The following is a 14,174-nucleotide window of genomic DNA, read 5'->3' on the forward strand; positions in this document are numbered from 1 at the left end:
TTGCCCTGGAGGGCAGACCTTCCTCTCCTGGTACCCTTGAAACATCTGTATTACTCTCCCTAAGATTCTAAGCCTCTAGGACCATCAGAGAACAATTTGTGTGGACTGATGAAACGCAAATGGACCTGCACCTCGAGATGGCTTGTCTCCAGTAACATCTATCAAGCACTGGCCCACGGAAGATCGTGAATACCCATCCAATCATCATTTGAATAACATCAGCATTCGGTGCGACGGGAAATTGTATCAGCGTCGCGTTGGGTCTCTGTGATAAGGGAAAACTCACCTAATCATTGGTTCACGCTGTGAAGGGGTGGAGTGTATGGGAGATTGGTAATCACAGCCTGAACCTCTGATTAATCAGCTGAGGCAAGTATGGGGTCAGCTGTGGGAGAGTTCCGGTTGCGGCAGAGATGCATTAGTATCCGGGCAATTCAGACAATATTGAGAGGCCATGCAAAACATGAGCCTATTTGTCTGCCCAAGCCACGTCGGATTACTAATGTAAAACAGTACAGACTCCCAGGTGGGCAGGATGAAATAACAAAAACAGTGCAGGAATTAGAAAGAGTGGGTATTATAAGGCCTGCACATAGCCCGTACAACTCCCCAATATGGCCAGTGCGAAAATCGGATGGAACATGGAGGATGACAGTGGATTACAGGGAATTAAACAAGGTCACGCCGCCCGTTCATGCAGCCGTACCCAATATTGCCTCCCTAATGGACACACTAAGTAGAGAAATTAAAACGTATCACTGTGTCCTAGACTTAGCGAATGCATTCTTCAGTATTCCGATTAGTGAAGAATCACAAGACCAGTTTGCATTCACATGGGAAGGCAGGCAGTGGACTTTTCAGGTTCTGCCGCAAGGGTACGTGCATTCACCTACTTTTTGTCATAATTTGGTGGCGCGTGATCTGGCTAAGTGGCAGAAGCCACATAATGTAAATTTATATCATTATATTGATGACCTCCTGTTAACGTCCGATTCATTAGAGGCGGTGAGACAAGCAGCAGATTTATTGATAGCTTATCTGCAAAAGAGAGGGTGGGCTATAAACCCACAGAAGGTGCAAGGTCCGGGGCTATCTGTAAAATTCCTGGGAGTAATTTGGTCCGGAAAAACCAAAGTACTACCCAGTGCAGTAGTGGATAAAGTCCAAGCGTTCCCAGTCCCTACAACATCAAAACAGCTACAAGAGTTCTTAGGTATATTAGGGTATTGGCGCTCCTTTATACCTCACTTAGCTCAGTTGTTGAGGCCATTGTATAAGCTTACCAAGAAGGGTCAATCGTGGAACTGGGGGAAGGTAGAACAAGATGCTTTCCAACAGGCAAAGCTGGCAGTTAAACAAGCCCAGGCATTGGGTATATTTGATCCGACCCTCCCAGCTGAACTAGACGTTCATGTTACCCAGGATGGTTTTGGCTGGGGCCTGTGGCAACGCCAGAGTTCTGTTCGAACCCCCATTGGATTCTGGTCTCAGGTTTGGCACGGAGCAGAAGAAAGATACAGCATGATTGAAAAACAGTTATTGGCTGCCTATTCAGCGTTACAAGCGGTAGAGCCAATAACGCAAACAGCAGAGGTTATAGTTAAAACTACATTACCGATCCAGGGGTGGGTAAGAGATCTAACTCACCTTCCTAAGACAGGGGTGGCCCAAGCACAGACGGTAGCACGATGGGTCGCCTATCTAAGTCAAAGAAGCAGCTTGTCTTCGTCTCCACTCAAGGAGGAATTACAGAAGATCTTAGGCCCAGTGACATATCGCAGTGATACGCCGAAAGAACCAATGGTCGCTCCACCAGAGAAGAGCCCTGTTCAGGAAGGAAGATATCCTATTCCTGAAGATGCCTGGTATACGGATGGGTCCAGCAGAGGCAACCCGAGCAAGTGGCGAGCTATAGCATACCATCCCTCTACTGAGACAATCTGGTTTGATGAGGGGGATGGTCAGAGCAGCCAATGGGCAGAATTACGAGCCGTGTGGATGGTTATAACTAAAGAACCTGGTGATGGCATCCTGAACATCTGTACGGATAGCTGGGCCGTGTACCGGGGGCTTACTCTGTGGATTACGCAGTGGGCTACCCAGGAATGGACTATCCACGCCCGACCGATCTGGGGGAAAGACATGTGGGTAGACATTTGGAATACAGTCAAACACAGGACGGTATGTGTCTACCATGTCTCTGGTCATCAACCCCTGCAGTCACCAGGAAACGATGAAGCGGACACACTGGCCCGAGTTCGATGGATTGGGAATTCACAATCCGAAAATATTGCCCGATGGTTACATCAGAAGCTACGGCATGCTGGACAAAAGATAATGTGGGCAGCTGCTAAAGCATGGGGGCTGCCTGTACAGCTATCTGATATCGTCCAAGCATGTCAGGACTGTGACGCTTGCTCGAAGATGAGACCAAGACCGTTGCCTGAAACAACATCCCACATTGCTAGAGGATATAGTCCTCTTCAGAGATGGCAGGTTGATTACATTGGGCCCCTCCCTCGGTCTGAGGGGGCGAGATATGCCCTGACCTGCGTTGATACTGTAAGTGGACTGCTGCAAGCCTATCCCGTACCAAAGGCAAATCAAGCATATACAATTAAGGCACTCACTAAACTGATGTCTGCATATGGGACACCTCAAGTCATCGAGAGCGACCAAGGGACTCACTTTACTGGAGCGATGATACAGCGCTGGGCAGAAGAGAACAACATTGAATGGCGATTCCATCTGCCATATAATCCAACAGGGGCAGGCCTTATTGAACGCTACAATGGTATTCTTAAGGCTGCCCTGAAGACAGACTCCCAGTCCCTGCAGGGGTGGACAAAAAGATTATACGAAACCCTGCGGGACTTGAACGAAAGACCTCGGGATGGCAGACCCAGTGCTCTGAAAATGTTACACACTATATGGGCCTCCCCTCTTAGGATTCAAATTACAGGTGCTGATAATGAGGTAAAACCGCAGGTTGGTAATGACAATAATCTTCTGCTCCCTGCCCCTGAGAATCTAAAACCAGGAATCCATAAGATAAATTGGCCCTGGAAGGTGCAAGTAGGACCCAAGTGGTGTGGCCTACTTGCACCTTGGGGGAGACTATTGGAGGTGGGAGGTTCAGTTACCCCCTCGGTGATAGGTACATGGCCTACTGACATCGTGGTCAATACTCCGGTCTTTATTGCTAAAGGGACACCCATCATGTCCCTATGGCAGATCAGGACTCCTCCTCTGGTGCCAGATATAGTTATACAGCCACAGATATCTGGCCAGAGGGTATGGTATCGGAGGCCGGGACATAATCCGGTGCGAGCAGAAGTATTGACCCAAGACAAGAATACGGCCTGTATCTTGCCCTGGAGGGCAGACCTTCCTCTCCTGGTACCCTTGAAACATCTGTATTACTCTCCCTAAGATTCTAAGCCTCTAGGACCATCAGAGAACAATTTGTGTGGACTGATGAAACGCAAATGGACCTGCACCTCGAGATGGCTTGTCTCCAGTAACATCTATCAAGCACTGGCCCACGGAAGATCGTGAATACCCATCCAATCATCATTTGAATAACATCAGCATTCGGTGCGACGGGAAATTGTATCAGCGTCGCGTTGGGTCTCTGTGATAAGGGAAAACTCACCTAATCATTGGTTCACGCTGTGAAGGGGTGGAGTGTATGGGAGATTGGTAATCACAGCCTGAACCTCTGATTAATCAGCTGAGGCAAGTATGGGGTCAGCTGTGGGAGCACAGGTGAGAGTGATGTAGCTGTGCTCCCGGGAGGGGTGGAGCTTGACTCCATCCCCTCTGAGACCTCATTTAAGGGCTGACTCCCACTGGAGCAGTATCTCTTGGAGATCGCTCACCAGGGAGGACTGCCCCAGCTGCTTCAGTCAAGGCACCACCATTGGTGAGTTTTTCCTTTACTTATTCACCTATATACCTTCTGTACATTGTGTTTCCATCTGTACATTAAAAACCAATACAGATCTCTTGGAAAGAGTCCAGCGGAGGGCCACAAAGATGGTGAAGGGCCTGGAGCATCTCCTCTATGAAGAGAGACTTAGTGAACTGGGTCTGTTTAGCCTTGAGAAAAGAAGGCTGAGAGGGGACTTGATCCAGGTTTATAAATACCTGAGGTGTGGGATCCATAGTGGTGAGGCTGGTCTCTTTTCAGTAGTGCATGGGGACAGGACTAGGGAAAATGGGCTGAAACTTCAGCATAGGAAGTTCCGCATGAATGTGCGCAAGAACTTCTTTACAGTGAGGGTGACAGAGCACTGGAACAGGCTGCCCAGGGAGGTGGTGGAGTCTCCTTCTCTGGAGATATTCAAGACCCGCCTGGACACCTACCTGTGTGACGTGGTGTAGGGAACCTGCTTTGGCAGGGGGTTGGACTCGAAGATCTCTAGAGATCCCTTCCAACCCCTACAATTCTGTGATTCTGCGATTCTTTGAAACTTTAACTTCTGGCCATTTCTATTAGGGAAAGATAAATTATATAGGTATAGTTTAACTAAGTGCTTAGGAAAATAATGTAGGAAATATAGAATTGACCTCAATTTAGCAGGAGAATGCCTACTAGTGTTCCTAAAGCCAGACTTAAACCCATCTTGTACAAATGTCTGTAAATGCTATGATAATAGCTCCATAAATGTTGATTTCCTGATGAAGTGGGAAGAACAAGTTTTAACTTACTGCACTATGTTTGCCTGTGCAGAAAGGTCTTCTATAATATTAATTTAAATATACAATCTGTTTTACAATGTTTTCCATCATCTTCTTCTCTCCATATGTTCTCCCACTAGGAATCTAATGAGTTCTACATATGAGGGATGACAAGGGAATATGCCTGAGAAATAATTCGAGCAATTACGGCATATGGAGGCATTGTTTTTGAGTTGCTTTTGCCATGAACATTAGGCAGAGCATCTGGGACCAAATTCTGTCTACCTGCCCATGGACAGTAGCAAAACCATCATCTGCCATTTGTAAATTCTGCTGAGGTAATCTGCCATACAGAGAAGACCATTTCATCAGCTTTATGATCAGAGAGCATATTGAAACACAGGCCATTTATACTTAGAGAAAAGCATTCCTATTCAGATAGAACAGTTTGAGCTGGAAAACATGCTAAAAGCTAATGATAATCATCATTTCTCTTTTTCTTTTATCCCCAAGTAGAACTACAAAGAACCTGTATTCAGTTCCAGGCCATTACTTATAAAAGAAAAATCTCATCACTGATGAAGTTTGGTAAGAACTGACTATCCCAGCTAAAGAGATAATTGCTGAAGAAAAACAAAAATAACAAAAGACTCAAACTCTAAACTGGTAATAAGAAGGGTTATATTCTATACATCCAAATATTGGCAAGACACCCAGAATTAAACATAAAGAGAGAAACACAGAAAACAAGAGCTTCCTTATAAGGAGGCATAGTGAGCAAAACAACCACCTTACATTTTGAATGTGCTGGATACAAGATCTAACTACAAAGGTATAAAGCTAGAGAACTTAAGATCAGTTTTTGACATGTTTGTTCTAACAGTAAGGAGAGAAGACTTTGAGAAATTCAACCAATACAGTGTAAACCTGCAACTGCACCTATTTCATAATTTCAAAAAAAAAATCTTCAGCAATGTAAATAACATCAGCATTTTTACTTTTTTTTTTTTTTTCCAATTATGCATTGCTGCATTTTAAGAAAAATAATATATCCCAAAGTGCAGGGTTTTTAGTGTTTCTCAGTGTTATTGTAAAGAAAAAATGGCCCTTTTGTTACAGAAGATCTACACAGACTTTTATAGTTATGAACATAAGCATAATTCAAAGAGCTAATATAGAACATTAGCAAGGTTATATGTGGACAATAATACTTTTATTACACAAACTATTTATTGAACTTAGTTGGACAATAAACTGCTTTCAGAAGTAAAAGGTGGTTATATTTCAAGGCTTTCAGTCATGGCTAATATTGATCTGATGAGTTAGTTATATTTAATCAAGAAAATCTATGATCAAAGAACAACTGGATTTCACCTCCCATTGACACATAACGTTACCTGAATGGTAGTAGAGAGGATCTGAAAACAGAGAGAAAGTTATTTAATCATTAACCTCAACAAGGACAAGCACATGAATTTTGATTTGCTCCTTCGGAATTTTCTGAGCAAAATACTGCACACAAAATTTTGAAGGCTTTATCCATGGCATTTTGCCCTTTCTACAAGTCTAGTTTTGGAGCAAATCCCAGGAACACAAAACAGATCTTTCCATCAGTCTAAAGCACAGTATCAAGGACTTGCTGTCACCACCACAAAAAGCCCCAGCCTGGACTCCTGTGGGATTCTGCCTTTATGTGCATCCCCATAATCTCCTGGATTCTGCCTGGATCCACATCCCCACAATCTGGGGAATTCTGGGAATTAAATCATACTACAGTGGTTTTGTCTAGCCTGGCATCCCACTCATAGTAGTCTGAGAAAGAACAGTCATTTCTCTATCAAATTTTTCCCAGCTGACACAAGCAATGGTCCTCCTGCCAGATGCTCTAAAATTAATTTTGGATTAAGAGATGTTGGCAACATTTGTCATCACTTGTCAAAATAAAGTTGTGGGAAATTCAGCCTTCTTATACTAGCTCTTGTAATCACCACATGATCAGTGCACATGAATACAAAAGATGCAAAACAATCAACCACGGAAGGCATTTTTGCTAAAATATTCACAATGTAAAGTGGTAGCAGAAAGTTATGTACAGGAACGAGATCAGATGTGGAAATATTTTCTAATACTGTCAAAGAATAAACAGAAAAGTTGTTCAGGATACAAACTGTGATATGAACACTAAACAAGTGATTCAGTAATTCTCATTATTTAATATCATTTAAAACGTGAAATCATTTAGTGCTATCTGATGGTTCAGGCATCACATGTATGATTATAAAGCAATCTAACCATTGTCAAGAAAAAAGAGATAAAGGCAATGCTGCTATTACAAACAAAACTGTGTTCCTTTCCCTTGTCAACATCTTGGTTAACAACTTATTTGTAAAATTCAAGTCACGAATGAGGTGACAGTAAATCAGCAAAAAAGAATGCCAATCACATCTTTCTGTTTGAGTGTTATAGACAGTCACTCATTACCTGGATAGTTATTAAAGCCTGCTATACAAGGAAAATATATAGGAAAATAAAAACAGCAACAATAACACAAACAACAGATAACCTGCGTGTGCTTTCAAAATAACAAACTTTATAGTAGGTATTTTGTTCTAAAACAAATCTATCTGATGAAGATTTTTTGAACGTTTTCTAAGCTCTATTTTATATTTATTAGATCTGGCTTGGAATTTTTTTCATTAAGACTCGTATCAGGATTTACTTTTTATTTTGTTGAGCTGACCCAATGCATTTCATTTTGAAAGGTTTGAACAAAGCAGTCAGTTTTCTTTCCATTACTGCACTCCTATACAAAACTTCAGACAGAGACCACATATTCTCTAATGATTCAGAGCTCCTTATGACTACTGAGTTTGGAAGGAAACATGGATTTCCCTCTGATTTTTATGCCTGACCATGTTTTTATTCAAATGTATATCAAATAAACTATGAAGCAGAATATAAGGAATAAAGGAGAAAATGAAGAATAATTCATCTGCAAGCACCCACAATATGAATGCCCATAACTGACCTAGTCACCAGTACTCTATTTTCAAAGACACCACTATCTAAAACAGGCACTATGGACAGCTGAACTATGGTTCCCACATTGCCCTGAGATTGACCAGCAGAATTCACTGGTCACTGTACTGACTTTCATTTTTTAAAAAACAGTTAGTAAATCAAATCAAAACATTTCCATTTCAGTAATGTCTACCATGAATTCTTCAGTAATACTGTGGGGAAAAAAACAGTATTTATATTCAGCCTAATGTAAAAAGAACAGTGTACCCACTTGAATTTCCCATGACAATGCTAGAACAGTCACATTAGATCAATTTCCTTTGTAGAAAGATCTTTCAGACCAGTGGGAGATATTTCCAGCTCTAATGAATAAGTAGAAAATTAATAAAACCTTTGAAATTCTCACTCACTGAAAAATTTTTTTTGCTCCATGGGTAAACAAAATAGATCTTCAACGTGCACATCCATCCAGGGAACTCTGTTTTATATCACAATTTTATTCACTTGTTATGAATATTCACAACATTAACCCACTGCAGATAATCTATTCAGTATATTTGAAAATCCATTTATTTTCACTTATTGATATGCATGTGTTACACTTGTATATAATACAGTATTTTCAGTGTTGGTTTAAGAACAAAGAAACAAATAAAACAATATTGAGAAGCATGATGCAGACTTTTGACCAAAGATAGGCCATATTCAGATTTTACAAAACAACACATTAATACTCTGCACTGTCCCAGTCTTTTTAAGATGCTGTCTTCCATCCTGCACCAATTAGCACAAATCCATACAATATTAATCCATCCTAAAATACTGAGATACCTAATTGCTGCTACAAACAGTTTATCCTAATTAAATTTCAATCAAAAAAGAATATCTTTCCCTGCCAACATTTTTTTATTATTATTATTTCTCAGCAGAATGATAGAAGGTACTTCTCTATTTTACTCCCAACAATCATTTATTTTGTTTAAGCTCTCCTGTGGAATAATACAACAGAGGTAATGAAATGGTTTTGGAACAGTCAGGGATACTGTGACAGGCAAATCTCTCCAAGGTATGCATCCATTGTGGAACTTTATATGTAACTACCTTGCCATGTCAATAGCTCATAATGATAAAATTATTTCCATCTTTTTCAGAGTGTTTGGTAACCACACAGGACTTATAAATAAGCTTCATCCTGTGTATTTTTTGCCTATCATTAAGAGTGTGTGCTTTTCATTTAATGCACTAAGGCATACAGTCAGAACTCTCTCACTCTCTCAGTTAGCATGCTTATGTAGTGTCACTAAAAGGAATTGCCAAATTTTTGTTGTATCAATATTACAGATGGCACAATATACACTAAATGAAGTATAAAATTATACATTCTGTAATAACTTAGAAAAAAAAAAGGCTCATAGATGCTTAAGGCCTTTAAATATGGGGGTTTTCTCATGTAACAGCACATCACAAAGTTAAAAAAAAACAACTGCTACTGAAATAGAAAATTAAAAAAAGGAGATTTGATTTTGGCACAGATTAGGTCTGAATTTGAGGACAGTAAGCAAGCAAAATACTCACAAACCCTACACTAGGAGGGCACTAGGACGTTTTTCCTTTATAGCAATCAGTCTGAGCAGACATCTACATAAGCATCCAACAGTACTTAGTTTCAAGCAAGAAATTTTATTTTTCAATAGAAAGAGAAATATTCTGAATGATTACCACCCAATTTCATAATTGGAAAACTAATTTACATCCCTGCCTACTATTATAAAAATGGATGAAATACTTGCCTTGACTGCTTACCATGAATTTCAATGATTTAAAGGTTGGGAAAGTAAAGTGCAGGAACACTTGCCTCCTTCAAAGTAAATTGAAATATATATCTTAAAGGTATAAAATGCTTTATAATGGAAGTGGTAATTGAGTTTTGACCACTACTTTTTTTAACTGCCAAATAGCTGCAGTAGTTGGTTAGCCTTAGGGAAACATGTCAACCTGACTATACATTCTAATATGACTGATGTATTCAGATAACTATTACTTGTCAACAATAATTATTAACAATGGATATATATTTCCATTCCTATAACAAAAGCAACTTCAAGATGTTGAAATATGTACCCTTTAGAGCTCCAAGATTAGAATACAAATAAAAATGTCTAAAATTGTGCCATGCCAGAGGACAATTTTTGCAATGGAAATTTAATTAAAGCAGTGTGCAGTCCCACCAGCAATCGGAATGTAGACCAGGGATCATTTTAGAGGGGAGGAACCAATACATTTTGGAGATTGACTTCATCAGGATGAAATGTGACCAGTCTGGAAAGGAGAATCCAAGCGACTGCTGATTTTCTGCACCTTTCAAGAACCACCTCTTGAGATTACAGCTGCAAATTCCTCTGCAAGTGCAATTTTACAAGTGTACACAGTTCAATCAGTTGAAATCTTTGTGACACAGAAGTTCAAAATAACTTTCCAGTAGTTTTGATCTCAAGGCTGTTGTTGACTATAGACCAGGTTCTCATTGAAACAATTGATTCTGAAGGCTACACCCCAGCAGTACAAAATTTCACTTCAAGGATTGCCTGGAGAAATGAAATTCCTATGTGTTGTATTTAACGTTATCAGCCTTGAGACTGACTTGATTTGTCTTTAGCTATCGGGTTACCTGCAAAGAAAAAAGAAAATCAGAAAATCAAAACTGTACATAGAGAATCTACTGCTGAAGTACTGGAAACTGAAGCTGAAATACAAATCCTTTGTGCAGCAAAGCTGTTTCAATTGTTTAAAAAGAAGATAATAATTCCCAATGGTACTTGATGGGGATGCTCCCCAAGTTACATTGTATTATTAAGTGCTTTCTTGGAATTTGACCTTAAAGAGACACTCAAACGTGACCATTCTTAAAAATAATAATTTAAGAAAACTAAAGGTCACAAAAAGCACTGGGTTTAAGGAAACTTTCCATGTTTTTCCATCTTTTTCAGTGTTAGAATTTCTGAATGGCAAAAACAATGCCTTTAAAATGTTAGCCATTGGGTACTGGAGATGTATTCATCTATTCTTTGTATGCTACTTGAAAATGCAATGTTCTGTTAAGTGCTAAATATATTCTAGCAAGCAGAAACCACTTAGTGGTGAAAAAGAACAAAAGCCATGCATACATAAACAAAAGCTATATCTTTCCTGTTATTTGCAAGGTATAAAATAATTCAAGGAGCTCACTTAGAGTGATTTCACCCAATATAACGTGAAATGAGTGAAAGAGAAGGATAATATGGAAAGAGCGGAAGGCAAAGCGTTTCACATTAATTGGACTTTCCTCGTGCCTAACTCAGGTTTTACACATAAAAAGAAAAAAAGCTTATTATATCAAAGAAACACAATTTTGAGGAATATTTCTGCTGTGTCAGTGGGTACAATTAATGATCATGTAACATTTTAGTATCCAGTTGTGTCAGGGGACAACATCCCAACTCATGATGAACAACCTAATTGGACTGGCCACAATAACACCTTATGACAGACATCAAGGGACATATGCTCTTCATTTTGATCTCAGAGAGAAAGGTCACGCTCTGTGATGATGAAACACACTTTTGCCCTCAGCAAAACTTTGCACACAGCTCTCATCAGCTCTGCAGAGCACAAACATAGAGCAGAATATTAAAAAGACAGTTCTAGGAGTTCATTACTTCAGTTTGCCTCCACTAAGTTGTTTCTAGGAACAGCAATTAGGAAGGCAATAATAAATTTGTGCTTTGTGACTTTCATAATTCCAAAGATTTATGTATTACACTTTTATTTTAGTTCTTGCTGTTGGAAACTGCCTCATGTGACCCCTTCTGTAATGGAAGATTGCCTGAAACAATAATGAAGAATTAATTTGAAAGTCAGGCAACATATTTCTATACCCTGCAACAAAGATTGAAATGCTGACACAGCAACTAATTGGTTTTGTTTGTTTGTTTACTTGTGTATGTCTTTTGTTGTAACAAGATGAAATTCTAGCCATGGACCCAAATGCCACTGGGATGCATACTGTAAAATATACATCTTCTGATCCTATCTGCAGGTGGAATTTTATTAGCTTCATTTGATATAAAAACATATAAAAAACTGTACTAAATCATCTGATGCAAAACACACTGAACACAGATAAGAAGAAATGAGACTCCTAAAAGAGTCAAGTAGATACAGGGCCAAAGTATCTTACATTTCTGTACCAGAGAATATACCAGCACTGAAGCAGACCAAGAGGAAGGATTCCTCAAAGACTCAACTGGAAAGGCACAGTCACAGGAACTGAATTCTGTTTTTTTGCCTGCATCCACAGATAGTCTTTGTTACTGAAAAGAGAGGATGTAAGCTCTCTTTTTAGAGACCAAATTGACTGTTAGCCAGCAATATGCCCTTGCGGCAAAGAATGCTAATGGTATCCTGGTATGCATTAAGCAAAGTCAATAGATTCATAGAATCATCTGAGTTGGAAGGGATCCTAAAAGGCCATATTGTCCAACTCTCCTGCAATGAACAGGGATACCTACAACTAGAATACCATGCTCAGAGCTCCATCCAGCCTGACCTTGGGTGTTTCCAGGGATGAAGAATCCACAACCTATCTGCACAACCTGTTCCTATGCCTCACCAGCCTTACCACAAATACTTGTTCCCTATATCCAGCCTAATCTCCCCTCTTTCAGTTTGAAACCATCACAAGGGATCTTGATAACAAGTCTGTCCATTTCACTTCTGTAGGCCCCCTTAAGGTACTGAAATGTCTATCTATAAATTCCTATATCTAGCTCTACAACTGTGTGGTGAGAATATCCCTATACAACCAACATACACTGTTACATACAATGAATAAATGACATAAAGAAAAAAATGACTGATAGCCATTCAAATCCTTGCTTTATATCAAGTGTGTAGCAACACACAAACATCATGTTGCTTATACAGTCTGCATAGGAAATCAAGTTGCATATTCCTAGTTTTTACAGTTACACGATTAGAGTTTTTGCCTCCTTTCCTTTTCCAGAACTTTTATTATTCTACCTGCTCTATTTTTATTTTTTTCTTTTCCCCTTAATGTACAGGTGACACACTGCTACTCTGAGTAACACACATAGTGGTTCACATTTTCCTCTATGTAGGAAGGTAATACTTGTTATGAGCAAGCACACACCAGCTATTAACATTAATGGAAGTTATATATCCATACACATTAGGGAGAGAATAGACCTCTCAGATGTTAAAGGCAATTTCATAAAGAAGCAGGGAAAATTTAGCTAATATGTCATGATGTTATTCCCAGAAATGCTTAATCTGGGACAAAATAAAAGCCATTGGATTTGAGTAGCTATGAAGCAAGATATTGCGCCAAATGTCTTTTTAACAAAACAGGGACTCAGAAGACAACGTGTCTGATCTCTAAAATCCTAAGAGAACAGTAACACACTGAATGGGTGCAAGTCAAGTCTAATCATTTTTCAGTGAATAATTAATATGCATGAAAATTAACTTTGCTGCTGCTTAACAACACAAATGAAAAAAGTACATAGAACCTTAAGCATTGTAGGTATTGATTTGAATTAATTTGTTCAATCTTGGAACATAATTATGCCCTTTATGCTAATATATTTTTCACCCGGTTATTATGTCATAAATACAATACATTAGTCTCTCTTCACTTTCCTGTACTAAATGTGCAATTAAAGTATAATTACTTTGCAGTAGCAGACTTTTTAATTTAAATTAGTGAGTGGCTGCTGTAAATTGGCTGTAATTGTATGTGAACTCATTTTATTTTGAAACAATAATATAAAATTAAATATATCTGAAGTTTTCCACATTTCTTCTGCTAATGTTCCTACAAGATTTCAGCCCATTTTGGCCAGTGTGATCCAGAATGAACCAGAAATGAGATCTCAAAGGCAGCACATTAGAAAAGCTATCAGTTCAAGTGATTTTCTGGTCAGCTTCCATTCCAGTGCTACCACAAACATGTGAAAACTGTTCTCACTTGTGAAATTCCCACAGCTGATGAATACAGCAGATAAGATGTTCTGTTCAATCAGAATAGGTTTTATGTTGTGTTTACTCAAGATGTTCTGCCTTAGAAGAGGAAGGAGAAAATTCAATACTATAGAATGTAAAGCATGGCTGAGTGAATGTTCTCTCTGTAAGAAAGCAGTTTTAATAACTGTCATAAACCTAAGCATTGATGTTACATAGTCAGGCACAGCACAAATCTTCTGTTTTTCCAGATAAATAAATATATTACTAAATATTTCCTAACTACGTAATAGTTTGTATACACAAAGGAGGTATGAAAATAATCATTAACTAGTTAGTAATATTTTTAGAAAATAGTATAGGATAAATTGAAATCAGTGTGTGCTGGAACATTTTACAACACAAATTTTTACATTACTAATTTTTTGACTGGCAGATCAATCTTTTCTGTT

General features: G+C 39.1%; 1 protein-coding gene across 2 annotated transcripts in view; it reads right to left on the reverse strand.

Annotated features, from left to right (window-relative positions):
• Positions 1-8,167: 8,167 nt before the first annotated feature.
• TAFA2 (TAFA chemokine like family member 2) overlaps positions 8,168-14,174 on the reverse strand; it is a 177,604-nt gene continuing 171,597 nt past the window's right edge. For both annotated transcript variants that reach the window (XR_011902857.1, XM_072329467.1), the window contains one exon: positions 8,168-10,372. Coding sequence is in view for 1 of the 2 variants with exons in the window: in XM_072329467.1 (XP_072185568.1) it covers positions 10,361-10,372 (12 nt within the window). In the remaining variant the exon portion in view is untranslated. The remainder of the gene's footprint in view (positions 10,373-14,174) is intronic.

This window comes from Excalfactoria chinensis, chromosome 1 (genome assembly GCF_039878825.1).
Source record: "Excalfactoria chinensis isolate bCotChi1 chromosome 1, bCotChi1.hap2, whole genome shotgun sequence".
NCBI classification, from domain to species: domain Eukaryota; kingdom Metazoa; phylum Chordata; class Aves; order Galliformes; family Phasianidae; genus Excalfactoria; species Excalfactoria chinensis.